This window comes from Rhizoctonia solani, chromosome 6 (genome assembly GCF_016906535.1).
Source record: "Rhizoctonia solani chromosome 6, complete sequence".
NCBI classification, from domain to species: domain Eukaryota; kingdom Fungi; phylum Basidiomycota; class Agaricomycetes; order Cantharellales; family Ceratobasidiaceae; genus Rhizoctonia; species Rhizoctonia solani.
The window spans coordinates 528,582-547,734 of record NC_057375.1 but is presented as its reverse complement, the minus strand read 5'-3'; the positions used below and the strand labels follow the sequence as shown (position 1 = coordinate 547,734).

The 19,153-nt window shown below is 46.1% G+C and overlaps 6 protein-coding genes across 6 annotated transcripts; 1 reads left to right on the top strand and 5 right to left on the bottom strand.

The window, feature by feature from the left end:
* Position 1: 1 nt before the first annotated feature.
* Positions 2–2,308, bottom strand: RhiXN_05631 (major facilitator superfamily transporter; the record flags this gene model as incomplete). Its single annotated transcript, XM_043325447.1, has 18 exons — positions 2–71; positions 121–146; positions 205–262; positions 313–345; positions 396–446; positions 544–671; positions 718–761; positions 818–881; positions 936–949; positions 1,001–1,159; positions 1,214–1,230; positions 1,302–1,356; positions 1,406–1,498; positions 1,564–1,584; positions 1,637–1,705; positions 1,753–1,797; positions 1,845–1,977; positions 2,036–2,308. The coding sequence occupies 18 exons, from the start codon at positions 2,306–2,308 to the stop codon at positions 2–4; spliced, it is 1,353 nt and encodes a 450-aa protein (XP_043180879.1).
* Positions 2,309–4,117: 1,809 nt separating this feature from the next.
* Positions 4,118–6,453, bottom strand: RhiXN_05630 (Fungal specific transcription factor domain; the record flags this gene model as incomplete). Its single annotated transcript, XM_043325446.1, has 6 exons — positions 4,118–4,206; positions 4,266–4,704; positions 5,653–5,778; positions 5,841–6,017; positions 6,066–6,323; positions 6,373–6,453. The coding sequence occupies 6 exons, from the start codon at positions 6,451–6,453 to the stop codon at positions 4,118–4,120; spliced, it is 1,170 nt and encodes a 389-aa protein (XP_043180878.1).
* A 1,196-nt stretch (positions 6,454–7,649) lies between these two features.
* Positions 7,650–8,805, bottom strand: RhiXN_05629 (50S ribosome-binding GTPase; the record flags this gene model as incomplete). The annotated part of the gene is made up of 4 exons (XM_043325445.1): positions 7,650–8,385; positions 8,448–8,641; positions 8,697–8,727; positions 8,777–8,805. The coding sequence occupies 4 exons, from the start codon at positions 8,803–8,805 to the stop codon at positions 7,650–7,652; spliced, it is 990 nt and encodes a 329-aa protein (XP_043180877.1).
* Positions 8,806–9,571: 766 nt separating this feature from the next.
* On the bottom strand, positions 9,572–14,324 carry RhiXN_05628 (DNA polymerase sigma subunit; the record flags this gene model as incomplete). The annotated part of the gene is made up of 21 exons (XM_043325444.1): positions 9,572–9,874; positions 9,928–9,969; positions 10,022–10,493; positions 10,552–10,764; positions 10,814–10,844; positions 10,911–10,949; positions 11,207–11,375; positions 11,426–11,575; positions 11,623–11,959; positions 12,043–12,227; positions 12,281–12,519; positions 12,572–12,645; positions 12,693–12,708; positions 12,758–12,803; positions 12,855–13,019; positions 13,094–13,276; positions 13,340–13,460; positions 13,526–13,671; positions 13,720–14,038; positions 14,089–14,135; positions 14,184–14,324. 21 exons carry the CDS (start codon positions 14,322–14,324, stop codon positions 9,572–9,574), a joined length of 3,438 nt encoding a protein of 1,145 aa, XP_043180876.1.
* Positions 14,325–15,186: 862 nt separating this feature from the next.
* RhiXN_05627 (50S ribosome-binding GTPase) lies at positions 15,187–16,405 on the top strand (the record flags this gene model as incomplete). Its single annotated transcript, XM_043325443.1, has 4 exons — positions 15,187–15,215; positions 15,274–15,307; positions 15,364–15,557; positions 15,610–16,405. The coding sequence occupies 4 exons, from the start codon at positions 15,187–15,189 to the stop codon at positions 16,403–16,405; spliced, it is 1,053 nt and encodes a 350-aa protein (XP_043180875.1).
* Positions 16,406–17,011: 606 nt separating this feature from the next.
* RhiXN_05626 (RTA1-like protein) lies at positions 17,012–18,336 on the bottom strand (the record flags this gene model as incomplete). The annotated part of the gene is made up of 8 exons (XM_043325442.1): positions 17,012–17,122; positions 17,178–17,250; positions 17,308–17,524; positions 17,577–17,717; positions 17,768–17,880; positions 17,936–18,080; positions 18,135–18,251; positions 18,309–18,336. The coding sequence occupies 8 exons, from the start codon at positions 18,334–18,336 to the stop codon at positions 17,012–17,014; spliced, it is 945 nt and encodes a 314-aa protein (XP_043180874.1).
* Between the last annotated feature and the right edge of the window lie 817 nt (positions 18,337–19,153).

Sequence of the window (19,153 nt, the reverse complement as noted above, 5' to 3'; positions counted from 1 at the left end):
ATTATTTTCCGTTCGTGGGTCTAGGGATCAACGTCCATAGCACAATAAGTACCCCGGTCATTCCGACCACCCTGTCGCTATATAAGCTTCGAAAAGACCAACTGCGTCCAAATCACTCACAAGGGCTGCATTACTTTGACACTATGCTATAGTAATCCTTGGGGGTTAGTGGCAGGATTTATACGCAACTCAATTCTTGCATACCTTTTCGGCTAGCGCGCCGGTCATGAATGGGAAGACTGCAGATCCCGCTTGGCCAAACCTATAATAGCTATGGGTTATATGGAATATTTAAGCCTTTATACCACTTACGATGCAATCCAGCCAATACTCTCCGTAATGATTCTATCTCTTCAATTAGCTCTAAGAAACAAACAGCTCTTTACAATACTTACCGCTTCGGGACGATCGTATTAGTAACATTCATTGCGATTGGATACATAGGTCTAGCAAGCGGTTAGTAGAAACTTTATGTTTCAAACTTATAACCCACCCTAAAGGACATGGATCATCAGTCCAGATACCCTCAACTAACGTATTTACTTACCAAGAAGCAACCCGACCATGGAGACTGCGACAGCGTTTCCAACAAGATGGGGAACGAGCCATACAACTAGTTCGAGCCCGATGCACAAAATACAGTAGACGTAGATAACGCGACGTTCCCCAATCTTAAGGGTGTCAGAATCCGAGCGGTACGATTTCTGCCAAAGGTACCTTTTTGTTAACCCAAAGTAAGACCACACGTCCAAGCATTAAGCCTATATGATTAATTGCCCGTGATAAATAGTAGTTTTATATCAACAGAGCTACCTACCTCCAAAGAAACCGCTGGATATGTATCCGGAAGAAGGTCCGCCACCACGCTCATCAATAATGAACTAGGGGGGGGGGGTTAGCGTGTGCTTCGAGCTATCGAGTTATTCGCTACATACAGTGACGATCCAGCCTAGGGTACCGAGTTTCAGCACCTACTCAACAAACTTAGCGATTCGCTTACCGCCAATTGTGACCTCAAGCCCGACATAAACCCAGATAAAGAAGGACATTAATTGAACGGCCCGGGAGCTAAAAATCTCTTTGTACTTATTATCATTACCGGAAATTTTGGCATTCTCGGCATAATAGGCAAGCTTAGGATCAGGTTGGCCGGTTATTTCTACAACCAGGATTTTATTCAGTCATACTAATTAACCTTGTCGGTTAGCCTCACCATGTTGCCTACGAAGCCTAAAGACGACTAGCAATGTTATCGTATTTATTATGGCCAATCCGAGTGAAATCAGATAATGAAGGACCACCTCGTCGACTGGGCGAATTGTGTTGCAACCAGGGGCGAAACAAATGCTCCAGCGCCTATGTCCGCGGCTCAGTAAGTTTGCTAATCGGGATACAACATACTTACCATAAACAGCATGCAATAACCCCATCTTCTCTGATGATTTCTTTGGCAGGCCTGCTATAAACCCATTTGCCTGTGCGTCTTGAAATCCAACGCCTTTATTATGAATGACGCAACCACAAGTCAGTATCAGACTATAAAATCGAATGAGAGGTTGTTACCAAAGCCATTGATCGCGTAGGCTGATAAGTCCCTTTAGCTAACGACAAATGCTGCTCGATTATATGAACTCACCGACACACATCACAGGAAATGGAAGAGCAGGAGCCAAAAGCGAGTACGCCAACACCTGGAGCATAGCGCCTACTATCTTTTAGTTACACATTATTCGACTCTTCTGAAATTATTACCGAATAGTATAATTTTCCCAAGTCCCAACTGGTCAGTCAGACGAACTAGAGCAAACATCAGCTAGGACGTGGAGTTGATACTTTCTACTTACTGTTAACTACGGCAGCAGAGAGAAATCCAACGCAGTTTGATACGAAGAGCATAGATACAACTGTGAAGTTCACTCCATAGTGCGCTTGGAAAGCAGGTAGTAGGGGGCCAGTAGTGGCATCATTCCACCCGACCTAGGAAATCATTAATCGTAACCGGATGAATCACTTCCCGTTTTCGTGAATCACTTACCGAGAAAACAGACCAACAACAAGCAGCAATTGCAATCCACTCTTTTTTGGTGCTCATGTTCCATTCCGAAGACTCCGAGTTTAAAGATAAAGTACTACATTTGGCCGTGTTCCCACTGAGTGTTCCCATTTCCATTCCACATTGATTGCTCTGGAGTTGAGGTTCGCGATCAGTAGCGATGGCCCTCCCCAAATCTCTTTCAGGAGGCTGAAGAGGCGAAGCGTCACTAGCATCTGGGAGATTGGCTGAAGTAGTGGGAGGAATGGCTGCCATACTGTAAGAATCGTTCAAAGGTACCCGTAGCCGCGAATGTCGACTTCAAATTCAACCAAAAGGAACCTTGTCAATATCGAGGAACAAGTGAGATAGGGAAGCATTTTAGAGCTCCTCCATGATACTTATACCACAGTGCTCAAATCAAACATATGCGCGCGGTTAAATGAGAGGAGCGGCTGGGAGGGGATGTAGGCGGTTGAAGGCGGCTCTCGCGGTAAACATTGGCTTACTAACTCGCAATTTCCAATAATTTAGTAACCCACCAAGGATGGTCTTTTAGATTCCTTTAATTATTACTATGAGCGAGCTTAATAAGTGGGTTTTTATCGGTTTACGAAGTATCACAGATATGCGTCTCGCCTTCGAGTTCTACCGGTTATCACGGTCAGGTGAGTCTCAGACACAAGTATGGTATATAGCAGTAGACGAGGAGTATTGCATATACATGGAACCTCCATTTATATTGACAAGAACTTGAGCTTGAAGCGGTGATTTAGCGAGCCGAGAGAGTAAAGGCTGACCCGTGCATGTGCGTGTATGCGCGCGCGTTGGCAGTACACCTCATGTTCTCATGGCCTGCCGTCTCGCCTTCGAGTTCTACCGGTTATCACGGTCAGGTGAGTCTCAGACACAAGTATTGGTATATAGCAGTAGACGAGGAGTATTGCATATACATGGAACCTCCATTTATATTGACAAGAACTTGAGCTTGAAGCGGTGATTTAGCGAGCCGAGAGAGTAAAGGCTGACCGTGCATGTGCGTGTATGCGCGCGCGTTGGCAGTACACCTCATGTTCTCATGGCCTGCCTCGAGGACATTATTTAATCGACCAATAGAGTGGAATTATGCTAAACCAGAATGGGCCCGGATTTTTGTAGATATACGCATAGTGTTTGATTGTTGAGTTGGTGTGACCGATCATAGCACTCCCGATAGGTTCCAGGAGCTTCCAGGTTGGATTGGCGAGAATCAGGTGCCTTGCTGGACTGGAGACTAAAATCCGAATGATATGTGATTATATGAATATTACATCGATGATCTATTCCACAGTGCGGATATCTGATTTTAAATACCAGTAGATTGCCACCACACCCCTTTGCGGCACTTGCCATTTCAGCTACACCCGGAGCTAGAGGTCTTCTGATATCAGGTTGATATCAGGTCAATGTGGCGTTTGTTCAATTTGCCTCGTGTACGGGAAACATTGTGTCGGTATCGATTAATTAAACTCTGAAGAGTATATGGCTAAAGCTATGCTCCTTTGCATACGATCATGCTAGTTGTTGCCCCTAAAGTGTGTTACCATGGCCTTCCCCTTCCCATAAGACGCACTGTATATCGATGCATCTTCATGAGAAGTTGAGATCCTTATGAACAACAAAAAAGCCACCCCCATATCCTAATTCAAAGTGACGTCAATCAATTTAATCAAAGGCCTGTGAATACAATTTGATAGACATGTCACGACTGGATAATCGGGAACAACGGGTGTTGTTGTGATCAGAGCCCACATCCCGTTTCTAGGCTTTCGCTCGCTTCGGCACAAAGCTACAGTAGGCACACAGCGCGTCACAGAGGGCTCCGTCAGGTACCACCGACCCGCAGCTTGAATGAAACGGTGAATCTCATCAGGGCTCAACTCTTCCGTCGGACTACGTCCCCCTATATGACAGGGCAACAGCACAGAGTATCGTAACCTTAAGCATATGGATTACAGTATAATACACTAAAATTTATTGGTACATGCAAGCTCACAACTGCAACTATATTGCACTTTCAGAGGCGGTCAAGTCCGTGTCCAATTCTTAAAGTCGAGACGATAATAATCTCCCCATGAAGTATGATGCTTGAATCCAACGCGAGGTAAAATGCACGGCCGCGTGCATTCTCGGCTCTGTTTCAGGAACAGATTAGCCGTCGAGTTGAGCCATGCATATTAGAGCCCGGACTCACCAATCCCAACGAATAATGAGTCACAACCCTGTTTTTTGAGGTAATTCACAGCTTTCCCCATCAACTTTGATCCCCATCCTTGTCTTTGTGCTTGGGGCAGCAAATCAATATGAATGTGGGCGCGAGTTGTGGCAAGAACCTCTGGGGGCGTCGTTTCAGGTTGGTGAATACGGTCGATCATAACACGGTCAGCCTGAGTAGAGTTGAATGGGTACGGATTCTGAGGATAGTCTGACCGGAGCTGGGAAAACCACTGCTCGTCGATTGCCGGTTCGAACTTGCGGGTGTCGGGTGTGCCAAGAATGCATCCAAGTATTTCCTCACGACCGTCCGGCTGTGTCCGAACAAGGACGAAACCAAAGGAAGGTGCGACTACAAAATAAAGCTCGCCGTAAATAAGCCCGATGAGCTCCGGGTATTGATGCAGTCCTTCAGCAGACTAGCCCGCATCGCCCGTAGTAGGCATATATGGTAGATATCAGGTATGTCACGGGGAGAGATGGGGCGGATGGACCACTTTGGTGGGAGCATGGTGCAAATGTAAGAGTGTAAGGATGAATGAAAGCTTGCTGATCTTGAACTGTTGCTTTATATATTTTCGGGCGAAGTAAGACCCGCAGGGTCGACCCCGTCTCCATCCTCGACATCAACGCCACCAGGTAACCGGTAGGTTGGTATGCAGCGAGCCGAATAACGTGAGGATTGACTTGAAGGTCCTGTGACCATTTCGGACCTTGGAGCATTCAATCGAGAGAGTTCAAGGCGTGGCATATTACCAAGTTGTTCGTGTGTGCTATGCTCTGAGGACTGTGTGTTATCTTACACCCAAGAGAACAACCAGGCATATTCGCGTTAGGATTGAAGAGAAAAACGCAAACGCTTTTAATTGGGGCTCGCGATACTGTATCATGTGGTAGTTGAAAGAAATAGTAATTCAGTAGATATGGTCGAGGAAGCCACGCGGCGTGGGACTCCACAGCGGATGTGACCTGCATCATTAATTGTTTCGCTCTCGCGGCTAACGTTTCGATTATTATCAATCATCAAGAAGTGCGGCTTGCCGCTGGGTGAAAAATACTTGTAATTATGATTAAAGTTCGTAAATGTTAGCTGAAATCAAAGTAAGTAGTTCAGGTATAAGTAAAGGAGTACTCTAAAACACAATTCTGGGCGGGTAACGCTCCGACCAAGTGGTGAGGCGTCCCTTGGCATCTGTTTCTTTCCACAAATCGTCGAGCGCCACTACTAGATGCCTCAAAAAACCCCTCGTTTCCGCTAGTTAGGATCCGGGATCTCAAGGTATACCTATCCTTCTGAACCGCTGCGAACGATCCGGCCTATTATGTGTTGTAGTGAACATGTCATGTGAGCAATATGACCAACGTACAATGAAATATGGGACTGCAAGGAAACAATCGGGGTTTACTCCAGGAATGAGTGTAGACGCAATTTGGATGATAAGTTTGACCGAGTTTCTTACAACAGGATTACTGGAATCAGATTTGAGTATCGACTTGAGAAAATACTATAGTCAGAATAACAATCCTAGTTATATGCGCTCGGACAAGGGCTCACCTGATGTATGTATAAAATAGCTGCGTGACGCCATATCTCCTGTGAGGCAACTCGTGCTACTCGTAACGCCGAACGTTGTGCAGGGACGGGTCGAAATTTCCAATCACAGACAAGTTGTTGAATTTCATGCCCACATTCTACTTTTCCTCGAATGAAATGCAAGCATGTCTCAGTGCGCTCGTGCGAGCCATGAGAATGGCCAAAATATCAGGGCATCCAAAAAACCCATTCTACTCCTTTGTCAGGATCACCAGAGTCGTCGTATTGAGGTCGGTTGTGAATATCCGATTCATAGTTGAGCAAGGTGGGACGAGTAAGCGCCATGCTACTTAGGATGTCGGCCCATGCAATACAACGAAGATCGAAAGTTTGCTCTCCGCTCAATTTCAGAATGTCGATGGTGTTGCTTCCTAAGGCGAGCCGAACGACGGAGGCGGCTTGGTTAAGGTGGGCATAATAAGAGGACAGAATTCCGTCAAAATACTACGCGTAGATGTTATCACCGAACCAAGTATAGTGGGAGATAGCTCACTTCGTAGTTCAATAATTCCCACAAGCCTGCTAGCTTTATCCAAGGGGAAATGGCATCATTCTCTAGTTCGAGTTGAATCATGCGTGACGTAAGTCGATGTAACTCCTTGGTACTTTTTTGCATCGACGTAGGCACTACTGAATGTTCATAATTCGATCGGAACAATGCAGCCATTCCAAGCATTCCATATTTAAGAGACATTGAAGCCCCGAACCTACGTCTTATTCGAACGTGAAGGTTTTCGTGAATTGTTGCATAATTATAGAAAAATCGAGTCAGAAAACTTTTCGACTACCTCAAGTGTCGGATAAGTTAGTAGCTATGGACGACAGCAGGTATACTTACAAAAATCGCGAACATCTTGAAAAATAGGATCATCTATGATCCTGGGCACGCCGGTGGATTGCTGTGCCAGTGGCATAATCCCTTCCGGATCAAAAGCGTCTGCGGCTGGCGGCCATACTACTTTTGGGCCCATAGTCTCGCGCGTATTCTAATAGCTTCGAATTGACGACTAGAGTTCCGTGATCAATTGACCCGGGTTCATCAGATGGAGACTTGGATGTAGCATCACTAAATTAGTCAAAGACAGCTCTTCAAGTTCATTCCAGATTAGCTCAAGATTTGACATCCCCAAGCCGGTATCCTAGTAGACATTTGTTGGGAAGAGAACTGGTGTTTTTCAATTGAGGAACAAGAAAAATGCTAGTATTCAGTCCCGCCGGATTAGAAATAGGCTGAGGGAACCCGTTTGTAGCGCCGTAGTCACTAGGAAAGGATTCAACTTGAGGATCAAATACACGATATTCGGAGGGCCAGATACACTCGGAATCAGCTTTGGTGCAGCGCGAGCAAATTGGTCGTCTTTCATCGCACTTTTTACGCCTTGGAGGTTTCCGACAGTAAGTTTCAGGGCTGGCAAACGGAAGGCGTAGAGTTTACTTTGCTTTACAGGTTATGCATCCATTCCTGGAGCGAGTAAATCGTGGTCTAGAAGGCAAAGTCGACATTAAGGATGAAGATCACAACGTCATGCCGCGGGGTCGGTATGTCGAACAGGTAATGCGGTCGTGGAGAAGAACGAAATTCCAATCCCACGTGCCTGTATTATGACGCCCCCATATTAAATAATCAACTTGAAATGTGTGTTTTATTTGTTGATTGTCGACCATGATTAGCCTCAAAATTGGCTTGTCCAACAGCACGTGCTAGCTACATAATGACGCAACTCTGCTTGTAGGCTTTAAGTGTTTCTATCTTTTTCAGTATTTCATTGATCATTCTTTCCAATCTCCTGAGTTCTTCTCCACTCGCTCGGTCGGCGCGGCTTTGTAACTCTTTAAGTTCAAGTTCCATCTCTTGCTGCCTTTTCTCTGCATCGCTCCGTACTCTCTCCGCATTGGTGACTCGGCTTTCCCACCGCAAGCGCTCTTCTTCAAAACCCTCCCTAAGTGACTGGATCTCCCTGGAAAGTCGAGCAGACTCTGCGATGGACTGGGCGAGGAAATCTTGAAGCTCCGATAGGGCTTGGGTGTTATTTGCTCCTTCGCTTGACGTAGCTCTTCCTTCACCTCTTCCATCTCTTTGATGTATTTCTGTTCCATCTTGGCGAGTTCTTCCCCCAGTACCTTAGCCGCCTCAGTTGAATAGAAGCCTTCTCCTTCATCGACTATTTGGCGCTGGACTTTCATTGTAACTGGTGATTTCTCCAGGAGCATACGGATGATGTCAAGCGCCGATCTAGTGTCCTTGTAAGGCCGTCGAACCATACGAGCACCCGCACCTATAGCTGGCTGAAAGAACTTGGAGTTATCTCGAAGCTGCTTCTCGTTTGAATCTCCTTTGCAGTCGGTGGGTCCGACCACATATTGGTGACAATCAAGACGTTGGTCAAAGTTTCTTGACCACATAATCCACGGAGAATCTGGAATGTACGACGAGAAATACCGCCCACTCGAACGTCGGTAATGCGGTGAAGGTAGATTATGCCCGTCAGCTTGTAGCCGTTTATAGCTATTGTTTATATTACTTTAATCAATCATGTTCAGACTATTTTAGGTAAACGAACGTCTTACCTGGATGTGAGGAATGCAGTAATGCGTTTAAGAATCTCGGTATCGCTGAGTTCAGTGTCATCGAACCCGGGGGTGTCAATCAGAACAACATCTTGGCCGTCGATTCTGAATACCTGAGTGGGAGCGACTTCATGTGTACACGACTCGAGGTCATCTCCCACTTCAAGGTTCTCGCCACTTGCATCGTTGATGAACTAGATAGAAGTCATCAGTGGCTGAGTAGCTGGAGCGAGCCGGAGTAATACTCACTGTCGTTTTACCAGTGCCAGTAGCTCCGAATCTGGAGAGACAATTAGCAATGGTCCAGATGCATCAATAAGGTACTGTACGCAATCAACTTAGGAGCGTCTGTATTCATCGCGTCTGTATTCATTATTTTCATTCAAATGGATAATAAACGAAAAAGTATTAGGTGTTAAGGAGCTAGACAACAAAACACTTGTATCGTAGCAGAGAAGGAAGGGTGAATCGGACTCTGAGCGTCGAGTTGAAGTTTTATCCGTCCTGACCGGCGCTATAGCCACTTGATTCCGAGTGGCAACTGTCGCGCCTGAATTAAAATATTGCCACACGCGGTTCCTTAATATCCACACAATTCGCCTCATGGCGAGACCCTGGAAAGCTTGAGGATAACAGAGACTGTGCGACATGGGACTTCGTTTATTTGGGTGAATTTTTTCCATATACGCCGTTTTGAGATTTCTTTGTCATGTTCGCAATCTAAGCTTAGCTTGGGTTTGGATGGGCGAATACGGCTCAATTTGAAAGTCTCGTTAATTGGCCGTTGGGCGCTAATGTGTCGATTGAACTTCTACTCCTGGATGTCCTACTTGGGTGTTAGTTATGCGCATATATACATTCTTTTGCAGGCTCTGTATTTTTGACATGATCAATATCTATCACCCCATGAGAGTTTAGTTTGCTCTCGAATCATTATGCAGCGACGATTGGTATACAGTAGGGTATGGTCTAGACGCATATAACTATGCTATAGTAGTTTGCTTGGTCTTCGACTTATTAAAGTTTTAAATCAGTCCATTGGAATTTTGAAGCTCTTTTAGGTACTTCAACCAGCTTAATACAACTCGAAATAATGTACAAAAATTGGATCTTGGCAGCCAAAATTAATCGAACATCCCAAAAATGCCTACTCCTGCCCCATTTATACCGCTTTTGCACCGCACCCATCCGTGTTGTTTAGTCCTTCTGGCCACAACTAGTTCAAATGATTCGATAAAAGGGCGTCTAGCACTGGGTTTAATCTTGTTCGGCGTCAAACACCCAAACGTCTCAAGTAGCGGACAATGCCGATGGAATATGATAGCAAGATAGTCAGGGTTATGATCAGAAAGGTTGAGTGAGAGGGTAGCAAGGTCAGGGCAAAATTGGAGGGCCTCGGCTAGCTCTGTCGCTGAATTGACAACGTTCTGAAGTTGGCATGATTTAGATGATGTCCTACTTGTCGGTAAACAAAACTTACCTCTGGTTTCATCCAGCTATCACCCAAGCTCAATATTCTGTCCTGAGCGAGCGCTCACTAGATTCAAAATCCTTAAACCAGGCCATGCACCGACACACGCCTTGACCACGCTTAGCCGCTCCCTTTGTCCTACCACAGCATGCATCCCAACTTCGAACGCAACCAATTTACAAGATTTGGCAAAGCTTATAATGTTCATGACCTCAGATGGTAGATACGCGTCTTGATGGCCACTGAGCGATAATTTTAGATGTGTGAGGTTAGGGAAACGAGGGAGTATCATAGGGTGTATGCTCAAATCGTTCAAATCGAGATGCGTTAGGCTTGAGAGATAAGCCGCCCCAGGTTGAAAATGGGAGGTCCGCAAGGGGAAGGGGTGAGCACTCGTTTTAGATCGAGTTGGTTCCCACCGGATTGTGGCTTCTTGATTCTCGATCGAGAGAGGAGGGCGGCGGAGGGCAAGATATCGGAGGCGAGGTGCCCTAACGAGTAAGCGCCGCAGTTGTTCACTCTCGACCGACGCTTCTTCCGATGCCAAAGTAAATTTCAAATCAACAATTAAAGCTCTGGACGTCCATTAGTAAGTCACTGTGTAGTGCAGCCAATTAAATACCAAGTGCGTACCTTGACAATCCGATAGATGTGTTATCTCTACCTCCTGGACCGCCTGTGTCGCGAATATCTTCTGACAATAAAGGTTTTGTGACGAGAAACGCGGTAGCCTCGTGTACCCTCCTCGAAGTCAACGAGAACGCAATTACGTCTTTAAAGCTAAGGGTCAGTTGAGAAGCAATGAGCTCGATAACCTCAGTGGGCATCAAGGTCATTGTAATGTTCCTAAAATAAATTTAGAAGGTAACAACAAGGAATACATTAATTGGCTTACTCTCTTCGGCGACTCGTGTTGAGGATCATTCCTACGGAGATGATACGATGATCGTGGTACGAATCAGACCTCTCCAATCCCACCAGATGCCACTTACGTCCCCGACTGAGAAGCGAGCAAGCGCGAATATCCAACACTGTTTACTATAAATGAATGTGAAAACCTTGCGCATGTCATCGGATCTCAAAACTTCGACCACGTTCATATCTGCTTCAACACCTCGATTCGTCAAACATAACGTTACTACATCTGAATCAGGCAGCATCAGACCCTTTATCGACACGCCGAAATATTGTACTCGACACGTGCCTTCCTAGACTTCTGAAAATCAATCTCGCCCCCTTCCTCGCCCCCTTCCCCGTCCTCCACCGCGCCCCCGCCCTCGTCCCCCACCTGTCCCCATCATAGGCATAGGCACCATTCCAACATTCTGTGGTGGATCAGACGCTATATCTCCCATTATCCGGTCTAATGAAAGCCCAGCCTCCAGTGCCTCTGCCGTGCGCTGGCAATTCATTCGAAATAGCTCGACCTGTGTATAGGCAACATTACCGGCGACATTCTATATATTATTTCAGTGATTAATTTATGCGGATTAGTAAGTAAGCGTACCTTGACTCTGATAAATGGATCGACGACCAGCATAGTATGAGACCTCCACAGGATGGGTTGTTCATATTCAATTATCCGACCATTGGCGACTGGGACACTCTCCACTTCGTCACGGAGATCCTGTAACTCTTCCTGTGCCATTCGTGCCTCCTAAATCTAATTAACATTATGGCTGGAGATGTGGGTCCCCTTCTTACCAATTCGTTAGCTCCGGTAATAGAAGGGGTGGGTGGCGCAGTCTCATTATGCTGCTTCCCATTCTGGCTCGTGTTATTGGAATTCTCAACCACATAATGATCAGCGTTCTGAGAGCTTGAAACGTCTCGCGTTGCGACCCTGTTAGTATTTTCTGAAGTGATTCCCTTGGCTGCCGTCGCACTCGCCACACTGTCCCCTTTCTTTCCCTTTCGATTTCGACGGCCAGTAGGTGTGACCCTTCCATGTGCACTTCCGGTGTCTTGCTGTCGCTCGATAGTGCCTCCAAGTCGTATATCGACTCCAGTTTGAGCATAGTTGATTTCTGTACCCCAAAACCTATGAGAGCAAGAAGTGATCAGACTATACCTTTAATACAGCGATATTCCAGCAGGAATATACATAACCATCCATGAACTCACTTGAACCACCCATAGACAACTTCTTCTAAAGGTAATTCCACTCGATCCCAGCGAGTGGGTGGTTCCCATCTTGTATCGCACCAAAGGGGAGGCCTTCCTTTGACCCTCATCCACACCCCGTGTTGATCTCGATTCGCGGGCACTGCATCAAATTGAGATTGTAAAGAAGGAAGCGCCTTTTGAGTCTAATAGTTTCAAGTCAGCACGCGAAGACATGGGAAAGTCATTCCGAACAGACCTGAAGATAGGCTACTGTCATTAGTGCCAAGCAGTAACTGCTGAACCCTGGAGGGCCTGTCTGTGCACTCGGATCGTTCAGTCCATACGATTTTGCCCAACGCTTCAAGAAAAATATCAAGGGCCGAAGAGGTTGGTAAAGATTGCAGTAATGGGCTAAGAGTTCAGTGTTTCGTAGGCCAAGAAGCTCATTGCAATTGACGTCGATTTTGATATTGGTATATGGATCTCGACATTTCACTGGTGTATGTGGTATCGGTGCGGGAGAGGCTCTGTGAATGAGGTAACTAACCTATAGGTACCGAGGCAGTAGGTATTGCAAAGATCTCCACGAATCGAGCTTTGCGTAGTATCTTGGCTATGGTTCTGATAAATGGTTAGCTTGGTTCATGTACAGACTTCCAAAAACTCACTTGACATCATATACGGCTACGAAGGTGATCAGAGAGAATAAATGCAAAAGTAACGACCCAAGTACCTGACAGCTGAACATGAGGGGAAAATCCCATTGGACGCTTATTGTCCTACACCGCAAACGCGTTAGCCGCTGAAGTGATACCAGAGACTTATAAAACCTTGATCATCAAGTCCAGATCACTCGAGTCCGAATCTACACCATAACCAGTGCTTCCAAATTGCAACACCTCATAGCCGTCGCCAAAATGTTCAGAGATTAGAGTATTGATACGATCTATTATTTTGGCACGGTTATCAAGTGTTTGTCGAGAGGGTTGATTGGCCTATAAGATAGAAAAAGGTAGTTAAATTAATCCTTTATTTACTACGGGATCTTTGTCGCAGGGGGCAGGCATACCTGGTACATGTCCCAAATTTGCCTTGCCATTCCACGATCTATGTTCACACGCGGGGAACCAACATTCGGTAGCCCTTGCCCAATCACTTCTCTTAATGGGCGGGCTTTGTCGAGAGTGTCTCCAGCGGCCTTTGCAAGATTTACGAATCGAGCAGTATCTGCTGGAGACAGGGGCGTGTGCACCTATCAAAGTTACCGATCACCAATTAGCCATAGAAGGAAGAGGTTGGGTGAATATACACGCACGTGATCTTTAGAAAACGGGTCCAAAATGCGTAGAGCAGAGCCCGAATGGGGGAGACTCTGGAGCCCGCCATCTTTGATGGATATCAGGGTTTGCTTGGGGCGGAAGCGCCGCCCGAAGTATCTGCGCATTTCAGAACAAGAATTGGTCACTCGAGGATGTGAACGTCGCAAGAATCGCCCGCGTACCGGAACCAACCGATCAGGAGTTCGCTCAGGGGCAAGGGTCTGACCCGCCACTGCGCAACCTCGTTTTTGAAGGTGTCCGTCAGTTCGTCTTGGCGAATACCTTCAACGAGCTCAGAACGCTGTAAGTTTGGTAATCCAAAATTGATCTACGAGCGATCTATTAACGTGTCTTATGCATAAGGGCGAACGCTCACCTGGAGATAACTAATACACAGAGATGCCAAATACGTTGGAGAAATAGCAGAAAGCGAATGTGACTCAAGCCAGAGTCGGGTAACAGAAAACAAAGCAGGAAGATTAGGATGAATAGCAAAATAACACTGGAATAGGCTGAGACGGGTTAATACAAACGGAAGTGAATAATTTATGTTCAACTCTAGTCCCGGAAGAAGTCGGCCTGGGGTGGAAGGAGACGCAGAAGGAGAAGTGGCCACTTGGAGACCAGAAGTACGCGCTGTGGCTGGATCGGATATTGCTTGAAGGTTTAATGACTTTAATGTGGACACAAGCTTCCTAGGAAGTATAAAGTCACGCTTTCTAATCCAGCGAGAAATCACCCTTACGGTGTAACGATTATGGGAGGCAGGGCCCCGTCTGGTGTCCGGCCGTCCTAGAGTAATTTAGAGTCCCGAGTTTTTATACTCATTTAGAGACTTACTACTATAGCTAGCTCAACCTTCATCTTGGTAAGAACAGTATGGGCTCGGTGAAATGTGAGGTCGATAACATGATACTGGTGGCCGAAAGCTTGAGCTATGGAGTTTTGGACTTGCTTAATCAATATCTCCCGAGCTTGCATTGCATCTGGAGGAGCTGCGTGTCGCTAGTCGATAGTTAGGCAAGATCCCAACCAAGTGAGAATAGATCCACCTTGAGTAGTAACTCAATGTCATCAAACAAGTGTGGATGATATGTCGGTCCAGCCTTCATACTATTCGGTCGGATTTGACAAATAAAACAACCTGGGACCAAGGAAAGATCGCGCCCAGCCCAATTTTGCAACGAAAAGACCGATCAAGGTCGAGTGCAACCTTAGCTTGCTCAAGCGCTAGGCGCTTGTGTTACAGGCAAATAAGCAAACAAGACCACTCACCCGCACACCAGCGCCTTGTGGCTACGAGATTTTAGTATACTACTGCATACACAACCCCACTTCATTTGGAGAGCCCCATTATATTTCTTTCTAGATCCTACATATATGAAATCAAAAACACATTCCATGCAGGGCTTACCTCGACAATCGTGCAATATATCTTCTCCACGATTGCCTCCGCCTAGGCAGTGCCGAAAAGAATGTTCAGAGCTTCTATCGTAGATCCTTCTTCTAGATAACTCGTTGAGACAATATATGGGGCTGAAGAACACTGTTGCCACTCGCCCAAATTAGCTCCACGTTTGCCCTGTGTACTGAAGAACAATACCAGTAGATAGCCACTCGCCATGAGGCTCCTTTCAATCCCTAGATTTAATAACGATACTCCGATCAATTCTCAAGTCATCCGCAGGTCATAGCCACGTAGCCACTATTTGGTCACGGATTCGATATCCTCACCGAGGGTAGATAAATGGCCGATAGGTTGAGCTCTATTGCTATCAGCTACTCCTACCACTGCTCTGCTCGTACTTTACTCGATTCAACTCTCCCCTAACTATTCGATAAAATGATTGATCAAAAAGTCTCCCTCATTGCGTAAGCTTTGCTATGTAAACTAATGCTTTCCTCTCCTGACATCCGCACTGGCCGACAGTATCTTTGGAGCGACAGGTACCGGGAAAACAAGCGTGAGTTGACACGCAATATTGCCTTCCAACCCTACTCATCGTATTTGTATCATTAGTTTGTCAATGATGCTAGCGGAGGTGATCTACGAGTCGGCCACAACTCTCATGCTTGCACCAAAGATGTCGAACAAAGCCCTGTATTTCGAGTCGATAATAGGAGCGTCGTTCTGTTCGACACTCCCGGATTCGACGATACGCACTTATCGGATACTGAGATTCTCAAGCGTATTAGTGGGTTTCTGGCCGCTTCGTGAGTTCAACGAGAATCAAACACATACGGTGGCTCATTTTAAGCGCTCCAGGTACCGGGAAGGCTACAAACTTACTGGAATTATTTATATGCACCGGATTTCAGACATTCGAGTTGGCGGAATCTCTCGTCGCACCTTCAACGTCTTTCGCAAACTCTGTGGCAAAGACTCTCTTTCCAATGTCCTGCTGGTTACCAACATGTGGTCCGATCCCCCCACCTCTGAACAGCTCAATCGAGAGAATGAGCTTCGTACCCATGCCGACTTCTTTCTCCCAGCCATAGAACAAGGCGCTACGATGGTCCGTCGTACTCACAAAAACCAACGGTCGGCCCACAGCATTATTCGTATGCTACTTGAAAAGAACCCGATAACTATGCAGGTTCAAGAAGAACTTGTTGTCCAACGCAAAGCTCTTTCCGATACAGGGGCAGGGCGTGAAGTCGAACACGAACTTATCATGGCTGCCGAGAAGCACAAGGCGGAGATGTCGGAGCTGAAGACCGAAATGGAGGAGGCGCTAAAGGATAGGGACGAACGTACTCAGAAGGAATTAGCACAGTATCAACTCGACGCTAAAGCTGCCGAAGAAAAGCGTCAGAGTGAGCTCGCGGCCCTGAGGAAGGGTTATGATGATGAACAGGTTCGCTGGCAACAACAGGCCGAAGAAGCGCGCGCCCAGCAAAAGGCAATGGAGGCTGGTCAGCAGGCTTTGCGTGATGAGTTACAGGCAGCGAGGAGGCAACACCAAGAAGCGTCTGAGAATCAACGTATAGAGCTCCAGAAGCGGATTTCCGATCTCGAACACCGAGTCGCGCACCCGCCGGGAGGGTGCATCATTGGCTAAATTCTGGTAGTTCGATAGTTTAGTCGTAGCATACTATGTAAAGTTTCGATGAGAAATCTTATATTTGCTTGAGTACAGAACCGGACTCTCGCCTGTGATGTGTCCCAGGATCCTATGAGCTATATTGTGGTGTTGCCATAATACAGTTCAAAAGGCGGGTTGATGTCCATGAGCTCATTAAATTATGATTGGCAAGGTGGTATGGTAAAAAAAAAACCCCCCAGTACTAATTTCTCTCGCAGCCACCCGAAATTTGGCCCATCAGGTATCCATCTTACTTGGAATGCCGGTAGTAATGATAATAGGGGGTTTGTAAACAGGGTTCATCAAGTCTGATCCATGAGGCTGACTATCCGCCGATATTCAATTCATATTGCCACCCAAATCATTCAGGGTGCATTGACCAACCACAGTACAACATATGCATTATCAGCATACAATTCCTAAACGATTAAAGACATTCGATTGAAAAATATATCATAGTGCACACGAAGTAAACCAGGTACATATTTCTTCCTACCAGCATGTCAGAAGATTATTTGTCCCATTGTAATACAAAGCATATATAATAAGTCTTAGCTTTAAAAAAACGATGAACGAGCGAATTTACGGCTTCCCCATCTCGACTCCTTCGGTCGATGGATTCTTAGAAGTGGGCAGCCGGTTATCGCTCTCCAGGTTGCGCAAGAAGTACCCGGGATGGAATACATTGAACGTCTGAAACACAGTAATTAAGTTGCGGCATTGCAAATTTAAGTTAATGTGTACTCACAAACATGGCTACCACGATTGGAGCACCATCGAACCAATTGAACCACTTCTCGGTCGAGATGATTCCTCCGTTCCTGATGCAGTACCCACGGGTGAACATGTATGTAGCCTAAGGATAAAAAAGAACTCACCAACCATCGGTAAGCTCAATAGTACGATATATACTCCGAATAATGATGAATATGGTTGCGATGATCAGACCGACGAGCATCCATACAATTCCTCGAGGGACATGGATCCATCCAGCATGCTTGCGTTGATCGCTCACGTGGCTTGCACGGACAGGTCGGTCAAGGCCAAACCGGACGGAGAATTCGAGGCCCAAAAGGGTATAGAGAACGACCGCAACTTGAGTGAGATATTTAGTTCCGCTAAATGATGATTTAAAACGCAACCATACCTAATTGAATGACAATGCCACCCAACATGATTCGTCCGCCCCTCTCAGCGCCATCAAGGGTATTAGCAATGGAAGCCATTGCTCCTCCGACGGCTTGAATCACTAAGGCGGTCACGTCGGCAGTGATAAAAATAATAGAATCTAACGAGGCAAACTTAGACACTAGCCTATAAATGAGGAAACATTCTCACATAATCGAGGAGGCATACGGCTATATCCCGTTCCAAGTTCATTAATGATTTTCGGTAGAATAAGGAACATAGCTGCCGTCATAAATGAAGGCGCTATAATAGTAGTAGTGATCCTGTTTCATTATCAATAAGCTTCAGCCCTGCAAAGGGGGGAAATTTACGACTTACTGCATCATGAATGCATCCTCATTATAAGGATTCACATGTCCCCAATATCTCCCAGCCCAGCCGAGTAGCTCGCCAATCCCACATAGCACAAGTGTAGGTATCATGTATGTTGTTCGAAAAACAAGCGCCTGGAGCAGATGGCCGGCTGTCGATAGGAAATGTTCTATAAGTGTCATTGATTACAAAAGGATATACGCACCAGTAGTTACGCCAAAAAGGACTATGAACAATATACCAATCCATCCAGTTGGGACATAATTGAAGGGTAAGTCGTTTCCGTCACTAAGCTGTTCATTGGTGGTCGCATTGGCTGCCGCTACACATGGGTCGCTGTCAGGAGCCTTCAATGTGGACATGCCATGAGCTTACTGACCTAGTACGATTCCAAGTGCAGCTGGCATGATTACTAGTACTCGGAGAAATGCAAACGAAGGCAAGAAGAGTGAGCTTATCACCTCGACTTTCCTTCTTGTTTTATACTTACGAACACGATCTCCATATTTTTGAGAAAGGGCAAGTTGCACAGCATCTCGGGGTCGGGGTCGGGGTCGGGGTCGGGCCTCGATAGACCAAACTATAGCCAATCTATACTGGAGCGTTGGATCTTAATCCCAAGTGAGATAGTATGGGATGCTCGTGCCTCACCATAGTCAGGAATTGATGACGCGCAGCTGCCAAGAATATGATAAACTTGGATGTGGAACACTGCCCGCAGTTCTCCCTCGATGATGATGAGCGCTCGGCCTCAAGGCAATCAAAAGATAGCAAAGTCGTTGCCAAGTCACAGCCAGCTATCACCGAGCCCGAGTCGGTGTCTATCGACTAGGGATGTTCAAGCCGGTCATTACCGACCAAGTCCGTGTCAATGAAGCCCATGCAATATTGATATCCCGCTAGTGATAAGTAGAGATAGGAAGAAGTTTCTAATTGTGAGCCATTTATTTAATTTACTCGGGAGTTTTCTGAGTTTTTAATTGATCTAGGAGAAGGAATGGCGATATTAACATAGCAGAAAGATATGCGGGGCATCGGTTTCATATATGACTGAGAACGTTTTGTAGCGAATACCAAGACCTGAATTGGATGGCAACACGCGGAACCGTCGCCAGGAAGTTTAATGACTACATAATAGCTTCTTTGATTCTTAGGGTCGGTTGTGACCAGGTAGTTGAGTAATTGTGATCGAGAGCAAGCTGCGATTGATTGTGGACATGTGAG